The sequence below is a fragment of the Triticum aestivum genome, chromosome 1B (assembly GCF_018294505.1).
Source record: "Triticum aestivum cultivar Chinese Spring chromosome 1B, IWGSC CS RefSeq v2.1, whole genome shotgun sequence".
Lineage (NCBI taxonomy): Eukaryota > Viridiplantae > Streptophyta > Magnoliopsida > Poales > Poaceae > Triticum > Triticum aestivum.
Window position 1 is genome coordinate 583893522 of NC_057795.1, and position 24103 is coordinate 583917624.

Genomic DNA, 24103 nt, shown 5'->3' on the forward strand with positions numbered 1-24103 from the left:
TTCCCCGGGAAGGCATCCCCTCTTTCGTCTTCGTTCATTGGTAACTTTACTTGGAGCTATATTTTTATTTGCTACAAGATATGTGTTTTGCTTGGAGCGTCGTGTGTTATATTAGTCTTTGCTTGTTAGTTTACCACAATCATCCTTGCTTCACACACCTTTTGGGAGAGGCCTATTTGATTAGAATTTGCTAGAATACTCTATGTGCTTCACTTATATCTTTTTGAGCTTGATAGTTTTTTCTCTAGTGCTTCACTTATATCTTTTAGAGCACGGCGGTGGAATAATTTTGAAGAAATTGCTAGTCTCTCATGCTTCACTTATATTATTTTGAGAGTCTTTTAGAACAGCATGATATTTGCTATGGTTACAAAGTTGGTCTTAGAATGATGAGCATCCAAGTTGGGTATAATAAAAACTATCATAGAAAAAGAGTTGGATGCTATGATCAACTGGATGCTTGATAATTGTTTTGAGATATAAAGGTAGTAATGTTAAGGTCATGTTAGTGGGTAATTATGAAATTGAGAAATACTTTTGTTGAAGTTGGCAAGTCCCGTAGCATGCACGTATGGTAAAAGTTGTGTGACAAATTTTTTGCATGAGGTGCTCTTTTGATTGTCTTCCTTATGAGTGGCAGTCAGGGACGAGCGATGGTTTTTTCCTACCAATCTATCCCTCTTGGGGCATGCGTAGTAGTACTTTGCTTCGAGGGCGAAGTAGACTTTTGCAATAAGTATATGAGTTCTTTTTGATTAATGTGAGTTCATGGACATATGCACACTCATGATTTTACTTTGCTAGCCTTTATTATTACCGCGCAACTTTCGCCGGTATCATAAACCCTTTATTTACCTTCCTCAAAACAGCCACCATACCTACCTATTATGGCATTTCCATAGCCATTTCGAGATATATTGCCATGCAACTTTCCACCGTTCCGTTCATATGACACACATTACTTTTGTCATATTGCTCTTTGCATGATCATGTAGTTTACATTGTATTTGTGGCAAGGCCACCTTCATAATTTTCATACATTTCGCTCTTGATTCATTGCATATCCCGGTACACCGCCGGAGGCATTCATATAGAGTCATATCTTGTTCTAGCTTTGAGTTGTAATTCTTGAGTTGTAAATCTATAAAAGTGTGATGATATTCATTATTAGAGCATTGTCCTAGTGAGGAAAGGATGATGAAGGCTATGATTCCCCCACAAGTCGGGATGAGACTTCGGACTTTACAAAAAGAAAAAAAAAGAAGAAGAAAGAAAAAAAAGGGAGAAAGGCCAAAAAAGAAAAAAAAGGAGGCCAAAGAAAAAAAGGGGAAAAGAAAAATAAGAAAAAGAAGAAAAAGAAAAAAATGAGAGAAAAAGAGAGAAGGGACAATGCTACTATCTCTTTTTTCCACACTTGTGCTTCAAAATAGCACCATGATCTTCATGATAGAGAGTCTCCTATGTTGTCATTTTCATATACTAAGTGGGAATTTTTCATTATAGAACTTGGCTTGTATATTCCAATGATGGGCTTCCTCAAAATGCCCTAGGTCTTCGTGAGCAAGCAAGTTGGATGCACACCCACTTAGTTTCTTTTGTTGAGCTTTCATATATTTATAGCTCTAGTGCATCCGTTGCATGACAATCCCTACTCTCTCACATTGATATCTATTAATGGGCATCTCCTTATAGCCCGTTAGTACGCCTAGTTGATGTGAGACTATCTTTTCCCTCTTTTTGTCCTCACAACCACCATATACCACCATAGTGTTATGTCCATGGCTTACGCTCATGTATTGCGTAAGAGTTGAAAAAGCTGAAGCGCATTAAAAAGTATGAAACAATTGCTCGGCTCGTCATCGGGGTTGTGCATGATGGGAGTATTTTGTGTAATGAAAATGAAGCATGGCCTAACAATATGATTTTATAGGGATAAGCTTTCTTTGGCTATGCTATTTTGATAGGACATGATTATTTGTTAGTATGCTTTGAAGCATTATTATTTTTATGTTTTGTAAGCTTTTATTTTGAATCATTTGGATCTGAACATTCATGCTACAATAAAGAAAATTACATTATGAATTATGCTAGGTAGCATTCCACATCAAAATTTTATTTTTTATCATTTACCTACTCGAGGACGAGAATGAATTAAGCTTGGAGATGCTTGATATGTAACGCCCATTTTCTGTCATGATTTTTTGTCATAGAAGTAGGAGCCCACCACATCTACGATGATACCGGGTTTTGTCACAATTATCATCATAGAAGTGCCATAAGTATGACTAAAAAAATTCATTCGTCCCAAAATGTCTCGGATGTGTCTTTTTTTGTAGTGTATGGTTTAGTTGATTTGGATCACGTGATCACTTAGATGATTAGAGGGATGTCTATCTAAGTGGGAGTTCTTAAGTAATATGATTAATTGAACTTTAATTTATCATGAACTTAGTCCTGATAGTATTTTGCAAATTATGTTGTAGATCAATAGCTCGCGATGTTGCTCCCTGTTTATTATTATTTTTGATATGTTCCTAGAGAAAACTAAGTTGAAAGATATTAGTAGCAATGATGCGGACTGGGTCCGTGATCTGAGGTTTATCCTCATTGCTGCACAGAAGAATTATGTTCTTGATGCACCGCTTGGTGACAGACCTATTGCAGGAGTAGATGCACACGTTATGAACGTTTGGCTAGCTCAATATGATGACTACTTGATAGTTTAGTGCACCATGTTTAACGTCTTAGAATCGGAACTTTGAACGTCATGGACCATATGAGATGTTCCAGGAGTTGAAGTTAATATTTCAAGCAAATACCCGAGTTGAGAGATATGAAGTCTCCAACAAGTTCTATAGCTAAAAGATGGAGGAGAATTGCTCAACTAGTGAGCATGTGCTCAGATTGTCTGTGTACTACAATCGCTTGAATCAAGTGGGAGTTAATCTTCCAGATAAGATAGTGATTGACAGAGTTCTCTAGTCACCATCACCAAGTTACTAGAACTTCGTGATGAACTATAGTATGCAAGGGATGACGAAAACGTTTCCCGATCTTTTCATGATGATGAAATCGATGAAGGTAGAAATCAAGAAAGATCATCAAGTGTTGATGATTAACAAGACCACTAATTTCAAGAAAAGGGCAAAGGGAAAAGAAAGGGAACTTCATGTAGAATGGCAAGCAAGTTTTCACTCCCGCGAAGAAGCCCAAAGCTGGACCAAAGCCTGAAACTGAGTGCTTCTACTTCAAAGGAAATGGTCACTGGAAGCATAAATACCCTAAATATTTGGTGGATAAGAAGGATGGCAAAGTGAACAAGGGTATATTTAATATACAGGTTATTGATATGTACCTTACTTGTGTTTATAGTAGCCCCTGGGTATTTGATACTTTTTCGGTTGCTAAAACTTAGTGAATCGAAACAGGAGTTACAGAATAAACAGAGACTAGTTGAGGGTGAAGTGACGATGTGTGTTGGAAGTGGTTCCAAGATTGATATGATCATCATCGCACACTCCCTATACTTTCGGGATTAGTGTTAAACCTAAATAAATGTTATTTGGCGTTTGCGTTGAGCATGAATATGATTTGATCATGTTTATTGCAATACAGTTATTCATTTAAAGTCAGAGAATACTTGTTGTTCTGTTTACATGAATAAAACCTTCGATGGTCATACACCCAATGAAAATAGTTTGTTGGATCTCGATCATAGTGATACACATATTCATATATTGATGCCAAAAGATGCAAAGTTGATACTGATAACAACTTATTTGTGGCACTGCCGTTTGGGTCATATTGGTGTAAAACGCATGAAGAAACTCCATAAATTTGGACTTTTGGAATCACTTGATTATGAATCATTTGATGCTTGCGAACCGTGCCTTACGGGCAAGATGACTAAAACTCCGTTCTCCAGAACAATGGAACGAGCTACTGGCTTGTTGGAAATAATACATACTAATGTATGCTATCCAATGAGTCTTGATGCTCGTGGCAAGTATCATTATTTTCTGACCTTCACAAATGATTTGAGCAGATATGGGTATATCTACTTAATAAAACACAAGTCTGAAACATTTGAAAAGTTCAATGAATTTCAGAGTGAAGTGGAGAATCATCATAACAAGAAAATAAAGTTTCTATGATCTGATCGTGGAGGAGAATATTTGAGTTACGAATCTGGCCTTCATATAAAACAATGTGGAATAGTTTCACAGATCATGCCACATGGAACACCACAGCGTAATGGTGTGTCTGAACATCATAACCGCACTTTATTGGATATGGTGCGATTTATGATGTATCTTACTGATTTACCACTATCGTTTTGGGGTTATGCATCAGAGACAGCTGCATTCACTTTAAATAGGGCACCATCAAAATCCGTTAAGACAACACCTTATGAACTGTGGTTTTGCAAGAAACCAAAGTTCTTGTTTCTTAAAGTTTGGGACTGCGATGCTTATGTGAAAAGGTTTCAACCCGATAAGCTCAAATCCAAATCGGAGAAGTGCGTCTTCATAGAATACCCAAAGGAAAATGTTGGGTACACCTTCTATCACAGATCCGAAGGCAAGACTTTTGTTGCTAAATTTGGATCCTTTCTAGAGAAGGAGGTTCTCTCTAAAGAAGTGAGCGGGAGGAAAGTAGAACTTGATGAGGTAACTGTACCTGCTCCCTTATTGGAAAGTAGTTCATCACAGAAACCGGTTCCTGTGACGCCTGCACCAATTAGTGAGGAAGTTAATGATATTGATCATGAAACTTCGGATCAAGTTACTACCGAACCTCGTAGGTCAACCAGAGTAAGATCCGCACCAGAGTGGTACAGTAGTCCTGTTCTGGAGGTCATATTACTTGACCATGACGAACCTACAAACTATGAGGAAGCAATGATGAGCCCAGATTCCGCGAAATGGCTTGAAGGCCATGAAATCTGAGATGGAATCCTTGTATGAGAACAAAGTGTTGACTTTGGTGGACTTGCTCGATGATCGGCAAGCCATAGAAAATAAATGGATCCTCAAGAGGAAGACGGACGCTGATAGTAGTGTTACTATCTACAAAGCTCAACTTGTCACAAAAAGTTTTTTTCGACAAGTTCAAGGTGTTGAATACGATGAGATTTTCTCACTCGTATCGATGCTTAAGTCTATCCGAATCATGTTAGCAATTGCCACATTTTATGAAATCTGGAAAATGGCTGTCAAAACTGCATTCCTTAATGGATTTATTAAAGAAGAGTTGTATATGATGCAACCAGAAGGTTTTGTCAATCCTAAAGGTGCTAACAAAATGTGCAAGCTCCAGCGATCCATCTATGGACTGGTGCAAGCATCTCGGAGTTGGAATATACGCTTTGATGAGTTGATCAAAGCATATGGTTTTATACAGACTTTTGGAGAAGCCTGTATTTACAAGAAAGTGAGTGGGAGCTCTATAGCATTTCTAAAACTATATGTAGATGACATATTGTTGATTGGAAATGATATAGAAATTCTGGATAGCATAAAAGGATACTTGAATAAGAGTTTTTCAAAGAAAGACCTTGGTGAAGCTACTTACACATTGAGCATCAAGATCTATAGAGATAGATCAAGACGCTTGATAAGATTTTTCAATGAGCACATACCTTGATAAGATTTTGAAGTAGTTCAAAATGGAACAGTCAAAGAAAGAGTTCTTTCATGTGTTGCAAGGTGTGAAGTTGAGTAAGACTCAAAACCCGACCATGGCAGAAAATAGAAAAAGAATGAAAAGTCATTCCCTATGCCTTAGTCATAGGTTCTATAAAGTATGCTATGATGTGTACTAGACCTCTTGTATACCTTGCTCTGAGTTAGGCAAGGGAGTACAATTTTTGATCTAGAAATAGATCACTAGACAGCGGTCAAGAATATCCTTAGTAAGGACTAAGGAAATATTTCTCGATTATGGAGGTGATAAAAGAGCCCGTCGTAAAGAGTTACATCGGTGCAAGCTTTTACACCGATCTAGATGACTCTAAGTGGCAATCTGGATACATATTGAAAGTGGGAGAAATTAGCTAGAGTAGCTCCGTGCAGAGCATTGTAGACATAGAATATTTGCAAAATACATACGTCTCTGAATGTGACAGACCCGTTGACTAAACTTCTCTCACCAGCAAAACATGATCATACCTTAGTACCTTTTGGGTGTTGATCACATGATGATGTGAACTATGGGTATTAATCACATACAGATGTGAATATTGGTGTTAAATCACATGGTGTTGTGAACTAGATTATTGACTCTAGTGCAAGTGGGAGACTGAAGGAAATATGCCCTAGAGGCAATAATAAAGTTATTTATTTCCTCATATCATGATAAATGTTTATTATTCATGCTAGAATTCTATTAACCGGAAACATAATACATGTGTGAACACAAAGACAAACATAGTGTCACTAGTATGCCTCTACTTGACTAGCTCATTGATCAAAGATGGTTTAGTTTCCTAACCATGTATATGAGTTATCATTTGACCAGTGGGATCACATCATTGGAAGAATGATGTGATTGACTTGACCCATTTCGTTAGCTTAGCACTTGATCGTTTAGTATGTTGCTATTGCTTTCTTCATGACTTATACATGCTCCTATGACTATGAGATTATGTAACTCCCGCTTACCGGAGGAACACTTTGTGTGCTACCAAACCTCACAACGTAACTGGGTGATTATAAAGGTGCTCTATAGGTGTCTCCAAAGGTACTTGTTGAGTTGACGTATTTCGAGATTAGGATTTCTAACTCCGATTGTCGGAGAGGTATCTCTGGGCCCTCTCGGTAATGCACATCACAATAAGCCTTGCAAGTAATGTAGCTAATGAGTTAGTTACGGGATTATGCATTACGTAATGAGTAAAGAGACTTGCCAGTAACGAGATTGAACTAGGTATTGAGATACCGACGATCGAATCTCGGGCAAGTAACATACCGATGACAAAGGGAACAACGTATGTTGTTATGCGGTTTGACCGATAAAGATCTTCGTAGAATATGTGGGAGCCAATATGAGCATCCAGGTTCTGCTATTGGTTATTGACCGGAGACGTGTCTCGGTCATGTCTACATAGTTCTCGAACCCGTAGGGTCCGCACGCTTAAAGTGCGATGATGGTTATATTATGAGTTTATGTGTTTTGATGAACCGAAGGTAGTTCTGAGTCCGGGATGTGATCACGGACATGACGAGGAGTCTCGAAATGGTCAAGACATAAAGATCGATATATTGGACGACTATATTTGGACACCGGAATGGTTCCGGGTGAGATCGGGATAATACCGGAGCACCGGGAGGTTATCGGAACCCCCCGGGAGGTATATGGGCCTTAATGGGCTTTAGTGGAAAGGAGGGGAAAGGAGCAAGGGAGCCCCCCCCCCCCAAGCCCAATCCGAATTGGGAGGGGGGCCGGGCCCCCTTTCCTTCCTCCCTCCTTCCTCTCCCTTCCCTCTCCCTCTCCAAATAGGAAAAGGAGGAGTCCTACTCCCGGTGGGAGTAGGACTCCCCCCCTTGGGTGCGCCTCCTCCTCCTGGCCGGCCCTCTCCTCCCATCCTTTATATACGGAGGAGAGGGGCACCCCATAGACACAACAATTCATCATTGATCTCTTAGCCGTGTGCGGTGCCCCCTCCACCATATTCTACCTCGGTAATATCGTAGCGGTGCTTAGGTGAAGCCCTGAGTCGGCAGCATCATCAACACCGTCATCACGTTGTCGTGCTGACGGAACTCTCCCGCAAAGCTCTGCTGGATCGGAGTTCGTGGGATGTCATCGAGCTGAACGTGTGCTGAACTTGGAAGTGTCATACGTTCGGTACTTGATCGGTCGAATCATGAAGACGTACGACAACATCAACCGCGTTGTGCTAACGCTTCCGCTTTCGATCCACGAGGGTACGTGGACAATACTCTCCCCTCTCGTTGCTATGCATCACCATTATCTTGCGTGTGCGTAGGATTTTTTTTTTGAAATTACTACGTTACCCAACAATCAATGCTTGGTTTTAGGTGCCCATTTTGTAATGGGACCTTTGATGTTAGTAACAAGGGTCTTAGGAACCCAAATAGACCATTAAATGTACTCATAAGGAGAACCAACAAATTTAGCATAAACATACCCATCACTAGCACGGCATAACACATAAGAAGGGTTAAAGTTGTCGGCTTTGTTGGAAGGGGTGGCGTTGCCCTTTTTGACATTGCCACCCTTTACATTATTCTTCTTCTCCTTTGAAGCACCCTCTCCCTCCTTCACAAAGGTTTTCTTGAGAGGGGGAGGTCGTTTGGTCTTGTCATTCTTCTTCTTGTCATTGGACTTGGGTGCGAACCAACTCCCTCCTTGGCTACAACTTCCTTTTGATTGCTCAAAAGGTCATTGAGATTCTTCTCACGTTGTATACATGACACAAGGCCTTTCTTAAGTTGTTCCTTCAACTTGGCATTCTCCTCCACAAGATGCACATGCTCACAACACGGGTTAGTAGCATTTGCGTTATCAATTAAGACCATATGAGGAAAGGTGGCTTTCTCCTTGGTTAGCTTCACTTGGATTTGATCATGAGACTCTTTTAGGCTAGCATGAGCACCCTTCAAGGCCTTGTGAGCCTTGTGAACTAAATCAAACTCCTCTTTGAGTCTAGCAAGATCAACACCAAGTTTATCCTTCTCGAAGTTTAGCACACTAGAAACAACAAGAGCATGATCAAGATCTTTCTTTAATTTAGCATGACCATCATTGTGTGACTCCTCAAGAGCCAAACAATGAATACTCTCTTCCTCAAGCGCATTAGAGAGGTCTGATATCTCATTGGCATAGTCACGACTATGACCTTCCGTCTTAGAGATGGTTTCTTCATGAGCCTCGATCATGTCATTGGCTTCACCAAGTTGTTCCAAGAGAGCAACGAAGTGCTTCTTGGATTTTCTCTTGAGCTTATCATAAAAGACTCAAATTCATTTATCTCTTCATTAGACCCCTCATTTTCATCAATGCAATCCGTCAAGGAGGGATTAGTGATGATGGTAGTTTTGATGTTGGGGGTTACCTTGTTGGTGGCTTTGGCCATGAGGCATTTGGCGGTGATGTTCTCGTTGGGTGAATCGAAGAGAGACACCCGTGGAGTGGTGGCAATGGCAACGGAGGCCATGGCCATGACTTTACTATCTTCTTCATCATCATCATCCTCATTGTATTCTTCTTGTGCCACCAACCCTTTGGTTGGAGTCTTCTTGGTGAAGTTGTTCTTGTTGGGGAAGGACTTGGCTTTGTCTTTTCGGGTGAGCTTGCAACCATTGTCTTCCCGCTTCTCGTAAGGGCAATCCGCAACAAAATGGATCACATTGCCACAATTGTAACATGTTCTCACACGTTGCTTTCCCTTGAAGCCACTTGAGTTGTTCTTCTTGAAGTTGGGCCTTGTGTTCTTCTTGCTCCAGAATTGCCTTGAAGCAAGAGCCATGTGCTCATGATAATCATATTTCGTATCTTTGGGGTTTCTCTCCTCATCTTCCTATTCTTACTCTTCTTCCACACTAACCTTGGCCTTCAAGGGAAGGTTGGGCTTCTTTGATCTTTGAGAATGCAACACCGCGTTGTCGGCAGTCTTGTCCAAGATCCTGATTGCCACAAACTCATCCAACACTTCATTTGAGGACAAGGTGTGGAAGTCCGGGCTTTGATGGATGACGGAGGACATGGCCTTGTGGTAGTGCATCATGGCCTTGAGGAACTTGCGCTTGATCCAATTGTCATCGTATCCTTACTCCCATGATCTCGGAGTGAGACCGCGAGAGTGGTTAATCTCTCGTAAAGCACACATGGTTCTTCATCTTCATTCATTGCAAACTCATCGGCGTCATCTTGCACCACTTCATAGTTGGAGCGTTGAATGCTAGCGCTTCCCTTGTAGAGGGAAACAACATGGTGCCATGCTTCCTTGGCCATGGTGAATGGTCGGAGATGTGCAATGTCTTCGGGTGGAATTCCATCTTGAAGGATGGAGAGAGCATTCTCATTGAATTGATTATCCGCGGCTTCTCTTGGGGTGAAGTTGCTTGGGTCATGCGGATAGAAACCTTCTTCAATGATTCTCCAAAGATTAGTGTTAACATGTTTTAAATGACGCTTTAAGCAATAGACCCAAGCATCAAAATCTTCATTTTTCATCAAAATCTTCATTTTTCACAATCTTAGGAGGAGGGCCGGCATGATTTAAATGAGTAGAGGGAATCGGTCCTCCATAGGTAAGAGGAGGTTCCACATGGGCAAACATGCCATTTCCATTTTTACCACTAGATAAAGGAACTCTTTCACTAGAAGCTTCCCCTTATCGGAGTTGGCATCCTCCACCTTGGTCGTGGGATCAACCACTTCTAACGGTGCGGTGGATAATTTGAGACCATCAAGAAATTTTTTAAGCATGCCTTTGACCTCGGCCGTCATGGAGGTTTTCAATGTGTCCAAGGCCACATTGAATTCCTCACGTGAGACTGAGGTTCCCCCATCGGCCATAGACGAGGATGGATTCACACCGGGGTGCTCCTCCTCACCGTCTACGGTGCCAACCATACTCTTCGGACGGGAAAGTCCTTAACAAAGAGACGAGGCTATGATACCAATTGAAAGTATCGATATAGTTGACTAGAGGGGGGGTGAATAGGCAACTAACAATTTTTAGCTTTTCTTTACCAAATTTAACTTTGCATCAATGTAGGTTGTCTAGATATGCAACTAGGTGAGCAGCCTATATGATGCAACAACAATAAGCACACAAGCAAACAAAAATAGAACACAATAAAGCTTGCACAAGTAAAGGTGAGAGATAACTAAAAGGGGAACCGATGGAGACGAGATGTGTTACCGAAGTTCCTTCCTTTTGAAGGGAAATACGTCTCTGTTAGAACGGTGTGGAGGCACAATGCTCCCCAAGAAGCCACTAGGGCCACCGTATTCTCCTCACGCCTGTCGGTGTCAAAACCGGCGGATCTCGGGTAGGGGGTCCCGATCTGTGCGTCTTAGGCTGATGGTAACAGGAAGCAAGGGACACAATGTTTACCCAGGTTTGGGCCCTCTCGATGGAGGTAAAACCCTACTTCCTGCTTGATTAATATTGAAGATATGAGTAGTACAAGAGTAGATCTACCACGAGATCGTAGAGGCTAAACCCTAAGAGCTAGCCTATGATGGTATGACTGTAATTGTGATCGGCCTTCTAAGGACCATCCTCTCCGGTTTATATAGACATCGGAGAGGGCTAGAGTTTACATGGAATCGGTTACAAGGAAGGAAATATAATATCCGGATCGCCAAGATTGTCTTCCACGCAAAGAAGAGTCCCATCCGGACACGGGCTTGAGTCTTGTATCTTCACGCTTCGATAGTCAGGACGATGTATATAGTCCGGCTGTCTGGATACACCCTAATCCAGGACTCCCTCAGTAGCCCCTGAACCAGGCTTCAATGGTGATGAGTCCGGTGCGCAGTCTTGTCTTCGGCATTGCAAGGCGGGTTCCTTCTCCGAATACTCCAAGGTTATTTATCGAACATGTAGACCGTGTCCGGATCTGTAAGATGATCCTCATACACCATTGTAGGGAACATAGTATAAATTCGTTCTGCTGGCAAACTTTGTACGTCGTTGTAACACCCCGGTAGTTAAGCTATAGTAACCACACACTAATGGTGTCATGTCATCGCAATTAAATTTCTAAACCTCACTTTTATCTGAACCGAATTCAAATTCAAATTGAAAAGAAAGTCAAATTTTTATTTCTTCAAACGGTAAAAGAAAAATGTGCGCTGGGTTGCAAAAATTCACTAAGAATTTTCCTGAAAGAAACCAACATTTTATGAATAATTAAAATGCCCTTAAACTAATTAAAATTGAACCAACAACTTTCAATTGATCCTTTTCAATATAAATAAATATTTGCACATTTCAAAATAACTTGGAACTTGTCATGCTAGCTCATAGCATTACATAGTATCTATGTGTCAAGTACCTTGTTGAACCAAAAATCCTTTGCCTTTAATAGAAATAGCAAAACAGTAGCTAAAAGTAAAACAGAAATAAATAAAGATGTAACGTAGAATAAAAAGGAAAGGGAAACCCCCCTGCTTCCTCTGGGCCTTAGACCGACAAGGCGCAGGCCCAGCCCACCAGCGACTTTGTCTTCCTCTCCTGTTCATCCATGGCGCTGGCAGTGCCTGCAGGCCGTCCACGCCACCGATCGTCGCCGTGTCAAGCATCCACTGCCTCCCCGCGACGGATAAGTACCCCCACAACACCCAGGACGAACCCTAGCGACCCCCAATTCTCCCATCTCCCTCGCCCGCTCTCTCCTCCGCACGAGTCTGAAGCACTGCCGCCATGGTCTCCGTCGATCCCGCGGCCACCGAGCCCTCCTCGCCTCGCTGATATGTCCAGGGGATCCTTCGTCGTCTGCTTCGTCTTCCTCGCCCACGAGCTCAAGCCCGGAGCCTCCACATCGACTGGATCGACGCCATCATCTTCCTCGGCAGTCGCCGTTGTTCTTCACCGATCCGTCACCTCTGCAGCTCCTAAGCCACCAACGGGCCTCCGTGTGCCTTCGTGGTGAGTTCCTCGTCACTTCCCCTCTTGCCGCGCATCGATTCCGTGCCTCTTGTTGCTGCTGCCATGGTCGCTGGAGATCAGTGCCGCCACCGTGTTAACCGTCACTGCTATTGTGCTCCTTTGGCCCAACCAAGTGCGCCACCCCGCTCGTGGTCTTGCGTAGAAGCTGCTCGTGCCCTTGGTGCGTCACCTGCGTGCCCGTGGCTTCGATCTACATCGAGCCCAAGCCCCTGCGTGCATTGATGACGCCTCCGCGTGTGCCCGCTTGTGCGTGGCCTCGCCTCTCCGCCCGCGCCGGCCGGCCGGGGCCGCTGCTTGCCGGGGCCATGCCCTGCTCGGCCGCCCGCGCCTGCTAGCTTGGCCGCCAGCAGCTGCTGCCGATACTGCCCGTTGCTGCTTGCTGCCTCTGCTGCTATGCTGATGCTCTGCTGCCGCTGTGTTCTGTAGTTGCTCAGCTCCTTTGCTAGCTGTGGTGATACTGATACTGCCCCTAGCTGATGCTTGCTACTCTTGCCCACTACTGCTAGTTGTTGGCCGTGGCCACCATGCACTCTCGTGCGTGCGTGCCCAAGCACACCAGTGGCCGGTTTGGGCCCTGTTTAAGACTAGATGCTAATTAGTGGTTAGGTTAGTACAGATGACACGTGGGTTCCTTGAGATTAAAATAAATAACCAAAGTCAATTAAGTTACTTTCAATGACAGCTGGGTCCCGCGGTGCTGTTTATATGTTGACCAATCAACCCTTGAATGGGTCAACCCATCCCCATTGGCCCCACTGTCATAAGCTGTGGCTAGAATGGCAGTAGATGACAAGAGTATTTCCTGTTTTAATTTTGATTTAATAATAAAACCAGAAATTTCATAAAATGGTTTAAAGCTTTGAAAATTAATATAAAAATATCCGTAACTCGGATGAAAATACTTTGTACATGAAAGTTGCTCAGAACGACGAGACGAATCCAGAAACGCAGCTCGTTCGTTTGCCACGCGTCCCTAGCATAGTGAACCTGCTACTTTCCCCCTTCGGATCACCTGTCCGAAAACGCGAAACACCGGGGATACTTTCCCGGATGTTTCCCCCTTCGCCGGTATCACCCTACTACCGCGTTAGGGCACACCTAACCCCGCTCATTGTCATGTCATGCATCGTCATGCTTATGTTTGCATGGTATTTACTGTTTCTTCCCCCTCTTCTCTCCGGTAGACTACGAGACCGACGTTGCTGCTGCCCAGTTCGACTACGGAGTTGACGACCCGTCCTACTTGCCAGAGCAACCAGGCAAGCCCTCTCCCTTGATCACCAGATATCGCCTGTTCTTCTCTATACTGCTTGCATTAGAGTAGTGTAGCATGTTACTAGTCGGTTACTCCTATTCTGTTGCATAGCCTGTCATTGTTGCTATAGTCATTGATACCTTACCCGCAATCCTAAATGCTTAGTATAGGATGCTAGTTTATCATCATTGGCCCTACATTCTTGTCAGTCTGTCTTGCTATACTATTGGGCCGTGATCACTCGGGAGGTGATCATGGGTATATATTATACATATATACATACTATACAGATGGTGACTAAAGTCGGGTTGGCTCGAAGAGTACCCGCGAGTGATTCACGGATTGGGGGCTGAAAGGACCTTTGTCCCGACGGCCCTCTGTGTGGATCTTTGTGGCGGAGCGGCAGGGCAGGTTGAGACCACCTAGGCAAGAGGTGGGCCTGGCCCTGGTCGGCGTTCGCGGTTGCTTCATAATACCACGCTTAACGAGATCTTGGTATTTGATTTGAGTCTGGCCACTGGCCTATACGCACTAACCAACTACGCGGGAAAGTTATGGGCACTCGACGTCGTGGTATCAGTCGAAGCCTTCTAGACGTCAGCGACTGAGCGGCGCGCGCCGGATTGGAACGTAAGCCTGCTCTTGTATTAAGGGGGCTAGTTCTGCTTTCGGCCGCCCACACAACGTGCAGGTGTGCAATGGGCGATGGGTCCAGACCCCTGCGCCATAGGAGTTAGACCGGCGTGCTGACCTCTCTGTTAGGCCTAGGTGGGGCTGCGACGTGTTGATCTTTCGAGGCCGGGCATGACCCGGGAAAGTGTGTCCGGCCAAATGGGATCGAGCGTGTTGGGTTATGTGGTGCACCCCTGCAGGGAAGTTTATCTATTCGAATAGCCGTGTCCCTCGGTAAAAGGACGACCCGGAGTTGTACCTTGACCTTATAACAACTAGAACCAGATACTTAATAAAACACACCCAGACAAGTTCCACAGACAACCCAGTGATCGCTTTTCCATAGGGCGACGAGGGGAGGATCGCCGGGTAGGATTATGCTATGCGATGCTACTTGGAGGACTTCAATCTACTCTCTTCTACATGCTGCAAGACGGAGGCTGCCAGAAGCGTAGTCTTCGATAGGACTAGCTATCCCCCTTTTATTCTGGCATTCTGCAGTTCAGTCCACCGATATTGCCTCTTTACACATATACCCATGCATCTGTAGTGTAGATCCTTGCTTGCGAGTACTTTGGATGAGTACTCATGGTTGCTTTGCTCCCTCTTTTCTCCCGTTTTCCTCTTCTTCTCGGATGCCGCAACTAGACGTTGGAGCCCAGGAGCCAGACGCCACCGTCGACGACGACTACTACACTGGAGGTGCCTACTACTACATGCAGGCCGCTGACGATGACCGGGAGTAGTTTAGGAGGATCCTAGGCAGGAGGCCTGCGCCTCTTTCGATCTGTATCCCATTTTGTGCTAGCCATCTTATGGCAACTTGTTTACTTATGTCTGTACTCAGAAATTGTTGCTTTCGCTGACTCGTTTATGTCGAGCACTTGTATTCGAGCCCTCGAGGCCCCTGGCTTGTAATATGATGCTTGTATGACTTACTTTACTTTTAGAGTTGTGTTGTGATATCTTCCCGTGAGTCTCTGATCTTGATCGTACACGTTTTGCGTGCATGATTATTGTACGATTGAATTGGGGGCGTCACAGTCGTGCTCCTGCATCGTGGCCTGGTCCAACACGAACCGGCGTTTTCGTGCTCCACCTCGACTCGCGTGGCGAGGTGGTTTTATCGGCATGCCCTGCCAAAGCAGAGATCGTGTTCCTCTTATTACGGGGTCCTTCATCAGTATGGGTGTGTGTGACCCCACGGCGACCGTTGGTATGACTCCGTGTATTTTAGATAAGTCCCAAGCGGCACGCTGAGGACTCCTGATATTCATCCTCTTTATAAAGGGGCCGAGGCCTACACCTCTTTTCCACCTCTCCTGCCCCTTCTCGCACTTCGAGCTCCAGCACTCAAAACCTAAGCCTCAACACCCCAGATCCTCCAGTATGTCCAGATCCGACGCAAAAGGCCGGTGGGTGGCCTCCTCAATCCAAGAGGAGGACATTACTAAGCTTAGGGAGGTCGGATACCTGACCACCGATATCCAGCACAGGCTTCCTGCTCCAGGGCAAGTTATCCCCACGCCGGAGCCCAATGAGAGCGTCGTATTCGTTCCTCACTTCCTCCGAGCCTAGGCCTCACCCTCGACCCCTTTGTGAGGGGGCTCATGTCTTACTACGGCTTGGATTTCCATGATCTGGCTCCAGACGCCATCCTCCACATCTCGTCGTTTATTATTGTGTGCGAGGCTTTTCTCCACGTCAACCCACACTTCGGCTTATGGCTCAAGACCTTCAATGTGATGCCGAAGATGATCGAGGGGCGACATGCGGAGTGCGGAGGTGCCGTAATAAGCAAGAACGTCGATGCCCCATGGCCAGAGGGCTCCTTTCCGAAAGTATCCGATATGTGGCAACGGAGGTGGTTTTATGTTACAGCTCCCAGAGGCACAAAGTGGGCAACCGCCCCTGAGTTCCGCTCGGGCCCTCCATCACAGTTAGCGTGTTGGACTGACGTAGGACGGAATTATGGGCCTGTTGGCGATATACCAGAACTGCAGAATCATATTGGGAGCTCATAGAGAGATACATAAATCTCGTCAGCATAATGCAGGTGATGCTAATCCGGCGGACGCTGCCGTGCAAACGTCGGCCTCTCCAGATGTGGGAGTTTAATCCGGAGGGTCCGCGGACTATTAAGCACTTCTTCGGCCTGAAGCTCAAAGGAATGTGTAAATTATTCTTCGGACCACAAGTAAAGTGTCCAGACACCACCAAGGATGCGGGCCTAAGCTGCAATCGCATAGACGCCCAAGTAAGTAACTTTAAAGCCGGACACTTCATTTATATTTATCATATTTGTAATTCTGAAAATCCCTCCGTGGCCAGGAATGGCTCAACAAGGCGGAGAGAATCAGGTGTCCGGCGCCACTTCCTGAAGGCTCGCCTGGTCCAACCATTTCAAAGATGCTTGACCGGGCGCTCAAGAAAATCCCCTCAAGGAAAGGCGGAGGAGAGGGCAGTGAAACCGCACTACACATCCAGACCGGAGGAATCGCTGCCTCTACTATGGAGGATAGCCAGGAAGGGGAGGTTAAGGCCTCCTCCCCACGCGGGAAGAAGAGGACAGCCCTCGAAGACTTGGAGGCGGAGACGCCCAAGCAAGGGAAGAAGGTATCACCAGGGGGCTCTGCCGCGACGGGCACCCTTACCACGTCGTGCCCACCAACGGGCCAGCCCTCCACCGAGCCGTAAGTTATTCATTAATTCGAAGGTATGGCGTCACTCCGAGATCCGTAACCGATACTTCGTCTTTTGTAGTCCGGCGAGCAGCTCTTCTCAACAGAGTTCATCTTCGGGGGACCTTCGTCCGGAGATGATGGAGAGTGAGACTTCGCCCACCTCTCCGCTTCATGAAGCGGGTGACACGGAGGTGTCGTCATAGAGGAGTCCGGATCTGGCAAAGCCGGAAGCGAACACGTCAGTCACCCTGAGCCCGGAGCATTTGGCTCCCACGGGGGGCGATGGGAAGGGTCTGGCACAGTTCGATGTCCGGCTGGATGTACTGACAGGCTTTCTGGAGCAAGCCACGCTCTCGGAGGAGCACCGCTCTTTAATGAGCGCGGTGCTCACGAAGATTTCATTCACTACCAGCGGTTTGAATGAGGCATTTACAAGCCTGCTCAAAGGCTTCAAGGTATGCAGTGAAAAATGCACTACATATATTTTTTTGTTATGAAGCACGCGCTAGATGTGCTCCCTATGGATAGTAGCCCCTGAGACTCTGGTTTCCCGCCATAGGCGGCAAACGGGGGATCATATATTAATGGCTACGTTGTATATATGTGCAGGTGTACAATGATCCGGCAGCCAACCAGTCTGTTGAAGTTGCTGAACTGAGAAGGCAGATCGGATCGATTGATGCCGATATCATGCTGGTGAATAAACGACTTGAAGAATCCCAGGGTATGTACTCTGCTTCCCTTGTTATATTGTATAGGAAAATGCGAGAATGGCATAATGTTAATGCCCTGTTTATGCACTGCAGATGGTGCTGCTGCCATGGAGGCCCTAAGGGCCGAGCTCACTCAAGCCAAGGAACAAGCTCGGGCTAGCAATGCGGCTGCCCTAAAGGCGGCCGAAGAGTTTAGAGCCGAACAGGCTGCTCATCGCCGAAGCGGGGAAAAGATAGCGGAAATGGCTGAAGAGTTGAAAAATGACGCCGACCGGTATGTGCTCCTTGAAAAGGAGAGTAAGGCTAGTTCGACCGAGCTGGACAAGGCGCTTAATGCCGCCAAGGAGTTGCGGACCGAGATCCGGGGAATGCGGGAGGAGCTCCAACAGGCCAAAAAAAATCATGGCTGGGGGCTCCTAACTACTGCGGAAGAAGTTTTTGGATCCAAATTATGCTCCCTTAGCTGGGCGTTACGCATATGCGGACTTGACGGAAAGTACAGCTGACGCTGCCAAGTTCTTCGAGGATCAAGGTGATAAGGAAGTGGAGAAGCTTTTTTGGTCGCAATTCAGTGCTCCCAACCGCTCACTGCCGTTGAATGAGAAGGTGGCTGCTGTGGTGGAGCTTCATAGGCTGTCCGGGCTTGCAATACAGTCTATAATAGACCATCTTTGGCCGAAGGGGCCCAAGCCGGACAGTTATTTTGGTTTGGTGCAATAATTCCTTGGGGCCGTGACTCGGATCGACGCCATGAGGAGGTCGGCATGCATAGAGGGTGCCCGGATGGCTCTTGCCCGCGTAAAATCCTATTGGACGGATATGGAGGCCGCCATTGTAGCGACCCAGGATCCGGCGGGAGGCCAATATCCGGTCGAGCACTACTTGGTCCAGGTCACAGAGGGTGCTCGCCTAATAGAGGCGCAGTGCTCGAAGAATATTTTGTTTGAGTGATAAGTCGAATTATTGTAAAAACAATGTTTATTTTAATTATGAGGCTATATTTATATTTTTTGCCTGAAAATATGATTGTGTCCCCTGTACGGCCATTCTTATATGTATAAGTAGTCCGAAAGATAGCAGACGTTGGCTTCAGCCCCCACGCATACAATGCGGGGGTGTTCACGAAAAATATGCCTAATCACACTTGATCCAACGTCTTGATCCATTAAGCAGGTGATCGCACGTCGAACTAGGCAACCGGACTATATAGCTGTAACACTTTCGCTTAGCCGTGGGGATATAATGGTGGGGCTACTATATAGCCCTTGGTACCTTCGCGGGCATCCTAATACGGGCACGTGTGTACATGGCCGGTAAACAGCCCTTCGTTAATGCGGAGGAATCCTAGAGATTATGGTGAGTCTTCGAGTGGTTGAACAGTCTCTCGCTGTATCATGATGGTTAGTTTTCGGCTTTCTCTACTGAGGCGCTCATCTGGAATAACTAGGGCACAATCGCAGTAGTTCTCCTTAGGCCTTCCTTAGCCGATAATAACGGAACGTAAGGCGGCAAACCCAGGAGCCGGGCAAACCCAACATTTGACCAAAGACATGATTCAGAGCTGATGCATATAAGGCCAAACTCGTGACGCCGAACACTCTCGAAGGTGTTCAGACTTTATAACAGAAGATGGGCTCAAGAATACCCATTCAATATGAACCCTATTTTTTCAGGTACGTGCGGTAATCTGTCGCGGCGAAATGCCAATAACGACAATATCCTATGTCGGTATGGAACCCATGGGATGGTTTTAACAACAAGAGGCAATAGAAAAGTTTTACACAGGGGCTTAATCTAAAAAGAAACATGTTGAACGGGGCCCTGTTGCACGTCTGCGCCTTTGTCTCCGTTGTGCCGTATCCTGGAAGGGTATTGCGCGAACGTTGTCTGTGGAAATAGGAAAACTCATAGGAGAATACAACGTAAGTATGCGATAAATAGTAAAAGTGTAAGATGATGGCCTGCCAATAAGGTTGGGCCAAGTTTTGGGGCTACATAAATATTTATAGCCCCTGGTTTCCACTATAGGATTACATAAACGGTGTCCGGTTGAATTTTATTCGGGCTACCGGACTCGTCTAACCGTGTCTGTGGTCTTAATGACCAGTCATGTTTTATGATATTAGAGGCCGCTTATAGTCCGGCGTCAGGGCCGTCGCGTGTTCCTCTGCGCGTGAAGAGCGCTCCGTGATTCCGCTAACGGTGATGACGCCACGTGGACCGGACATCTTGAGTGTAAGGTAGCCATAATGCGGCAATGCATTGAAGCGGGCGAAGGCCGGCCTTCCAAGCAGTGCGTGATAGTCGCTTTGGAAGGGTGTAACGATGAAGAGTAGTTCTGCACTTCTGGAGTTGCCCGGGGGGCCAAATGTTACCCTCAGTACGACGGAGCCCCTGTCGCAGGCTTCAATGCCTGGTATCACCCCTTCAAAGGTGGTGTTGCTTTGGTTAATTCTGGATAGGTTTATCCCCATCCCGCGGACAGTGTCCTCGTATATTAAATTGAGACTACTTCCGCTGTCCATGAGGACACGAGTGAGACGGTATCCGTCGATTATTGGGTCAAGCACCAAGGCCTGTGATCCTTCGCGCCGAATGCTAGTTCGGCCGTCCATGTGATCAAAAGTGATCAAATGGGACATCCGGTAGTCAGATGTGGGCACGATGGGCTCTACATCATGCGCGTCTTCAGCCGCGCGTTCTTGCCTTCTCGTGAATGTGTGAGTGGTGCGGATCGTGTTTACTGGTTTTAACCTTTGGTGGGAATTTTTTCTGTCCCCCAGTGTTCGGCTGGCGAGGTTCATCCTCGTCTTCACTTGGTGTTTCCCTCCCTTTGTGTTCGGCATTTAGTTTGCCGGCCTGCTTGAAGACCCAACACTCTCTATGGGTGTGGTTCGCAGGTTTTTCCAGGGTACCATGAATTTGGCATAGTCTGTCCAGGACTCAGTTCAGGCCGGACGGCCCCTCTTTACTGCCTTTAAATGGCTTCTTTTGCTGAGAGCCCCTGAATCCGGCATTGACCGTTGTGTTATCCGGGCTCCCTTCTTTGCTTTGGCATTTGTGTTTATTACGCCGAGGCTTCCCGTTGCCGTCCCTTATTTCGGACGTGCTGGGGTCGCTGGTGCCTTTACGGGCTAGCCAGCTATCTTCACCCTCGCAAAAGCAGGTCATAAGGCTTGTTAAGGCTGCCATTGTCCTTGGCTTTTCTTGGCCGAGGTGTGTGGCGAGCCATTCGTCGCGGATGTTGTGTTTGAATGCCGCTAAGGCTTCGGCGTCCGGACAATCGACAATTTGATTGTTCTTAGTGAGGAATCTGTTCCAAAGCTTGCGGGCGGACTCTCCGGGCTGTTGGATTATGTGACTTAGATCGTCTGCATCCGGAGGCCGGACTTAAGTCCCTTGAAAATTGGCCCTGAAAGCGTCCTCTAGTTCCTCCCAACTTCCAATTGAGTTTTCGGGGAGGCTTTTCAACCAGTGTCGAGCTGGTCCCTTCAGCTTGAGGGGAAGATATTTGATGGCGTGGAGATCATTCCCACGAGCCATGTGAATATGCAGGATAAAATCCTCGATCCAGACCCTTGGGTCTGTCGTTCCGTCATATGCCTCTATGTTCACAGGTTTGAAACCTTGTGAGAATTCATGGTCCAGTACTTCTTCGGTGAAGCACAGGGGGTGCGCATCCCCTCTGTATCTGGGCACGCCGTGGCATGTAGTCGGCTGTTGTTGTGTCCGGAGTTTATTCCGAACTGGTGTTTAGCTTGTATTAGCGTTTGGGTGACCATAGTCCCTCGCCGGGGTGTATCCTTTAGATCCTTAGATGGACCTGGGTGCACCGGCCTTCTTATCCAGCTTCTCACGTAGATCGTGCGCGGTGTCAGTAGCCGCTCTGTTGTGGTTGTGACGCGGTACGTCTGGTCTCCTACTTGTATTATTCTTTGGTGGAACGGCCTCGTCGTCGAATTCTGGCAGTAGCTTGCGCTTTGGGTAGCTTTTGGTATGGAGATCGTCGCCATATCTTTCTCCAGTGTCTTGCACTTTATTCCATCTGCGACTGAGCTTTTCCTGTGCGGCCTTAAGCCGTTTTTTCTGCTTCTTTAGACTTCTTGCTGTAGTCTAGCCCTCCGTCCTTGGGCAACGCAACCCGTTCCGGATTTAGATCCGGGGCTATTACAGGGATGACGTTACGAGCATTGTTCGACAGCAGGTCTAGGCCGTACCCGTCGTGACTGTCCGGCGCTCCCGGCACAGGGCCAAATCCATCGAAGATCAAGTCTCCACGTATATCCCCCGTGTAGTTCCAGTTTCCGAACCTGATCTGGTGGCCAGGGGCGCAGCTATCGATCTGCTCTAGATGGCCAAGCGAATTGGCCCGCAGTGCGAAGCCGCCGAACAAAAAGATCTGTCTGGGGAGAAAAGTCTCACCCTGGACCGTGTTGTCGATGATTGAAGACGCCATCGAGCCTTGAAGCGATGGCACAGAGGAACTCTCAATGAAAGCACCAATGTCGGTGTCAAAACCGGCGGATCTCGGGTAGGGGGTCCCGATCTGTGCGTCTTCGGCTGATGGTAACAGGAAGCAAGGTACACAATGTTTACCCAGGTTCGGGTCCTCACGATGGAGGTAAAACCCTACTTCCTGCTTGATTAATATTGAAGATATGAGTAGTACAAGAGTAGATCTACCACGAGATCGTAGAGGCTAAACCCTAAGAGCTAGCCTATGATGGTATGATTGTAATTGTGATCGGCCTTCTAAGGACCATCCTCTCCGATTTATATAGACACCGGAGAGGGCTAGGGTTTACATGGAGTCGGTTACAAGGAAGGAAATATAATATCCGGATCGCCAAGCTTGTCTTCCACGCAAAGGAGAGTCCCATCCGGACACGGGCCGAAGTCTTGAGTCTTGTATCTTCACGCTTCGATAGTCCGGACGATGTATATAGTCCGGCTGTCCGGATACCCCCTAATCCAGGACTCCCTTAACGCCCTCACACAATGCGAGATGCCATGATTCCACTATTGGTGCCCTTGGAGGCGGCGACCGAATCTTTACAAACAAGGTTGGGGCAATCTCCACAACTTAATTGGAGGCTCCCAACGACACCACGAAGTTCACAACAATGGACTATGGCTCTGCGGTGACCTCAACCATCTAGGGTGCTCAAACACCGAAGAGTAACAAGATCCGCAAGGGATTATTGGGGGGAATCAAATTTCTCTTGGTGGAAGTGTAGATCGAGGCCTTCTCCACCAATCCCTAGAAAATCAATACGTTTGATTGGCTAGGGAGAGAGATCGGGCGAAAATGGAGATTGGAGCAACAATGGACCTTGGGGATAGAAGATGTGAGTCTTCTTGGAGAAGAAGACCCCTTTATATAGTGGGGGACACATCCAACCGTTATGCATCCCGCAGCCCGCATCTGGGCGGTACTACCATTGCAGGAGCGGTAGTACCGCTGCCACAACGGTACTACCGCTGTGGCAAGCAGGCATAAGGCAACCAGGGCTGAGGGAGAAGAAGTACACGGACTAGGGCGGTACTACCGCCTTGAGGGCGGCACTACCGCCGATAAGCGGTACTGCCGCTCCCTACAGCCGCTGGAAAACAGGGGTGGGCAATGAGCTGAGCGGCAGTTGGAGCGAACGTAGGAACGGTACTACCGCGACCTACTGCCGTTCCTACTACCGCTCCCCTGCGTGGTCCTTTACGGAAACCCAACACGAAAAATCGAGACCACAACAGGGACGGTAGTACCAGCGGCACTAACAAGCGGTACTACCGTCCTGCCCGCGGTACTACCGCTTAACACATAACACCCCTTGTTTTGCACAGCACGGAAACTCCAAAGAAGCAGGAAGAAAGCGAGGGTGCAAGGAGAATGTGAATTTGATGATTCCACCCATACTCTTTCAAAACGGATCCCCTCTTAATAGTACGGTTATCCCTATGACTCAATTCCACCGAAAAGAAACGAAGGAAAATAATTCGTCTAAAGTGAAGTCCTCGAGGGGTAACAATCGCATAGTGCCCTTATATTCGATAACCTGAAAAGCTTAATGCACATGATTAGTCCGCAAACATATTGTCATCAATCACCAAAACAAACCGGGGAAAATAATGCCCT

At 46.5% G+C, this 24103-nt stretch overlaps 1 protein-coding gene across 1 annotated transcript; it reads left to right on the forward strand.

Annotated features, from left to right (window-relative positions):
• The first annotated feature begins 17542 nt into the window (after positions 1 to 17542).
• On the forward strand, positions 17543 to 18979 carry LOC123080087 (uncharacterized). Its single transcript, XM_044502959.1, has 3 exons — positions 17543 to 17551; positions 17870 to 17984; positions 18067 to 18979. Exons 1-3 carry the CDS (start codon positions 17543 to 17545, stop codon positions 18477 to 18479), a joined length of 537 nt encoding a protein of 178 aa, XP_044358894.1. The 3' UTR covers positions 18480 to 18979.
• The last annotated feature ends 5124 nt before the right edge of the window (positions 18980 to 24103 follow it).

Bases quoted from the DNA above. Each gene is read 5' to 3' on its own strand.
- LOC123080087 (XM_044502959.1), top strand. The intron at 17,985-18,066 runs GTATGTACTCTG...TATGCACTGCAG, and splicing joins ACGACTTGAAGAATCCCAGG to ATGGTGCTGCTGCCATGGAG.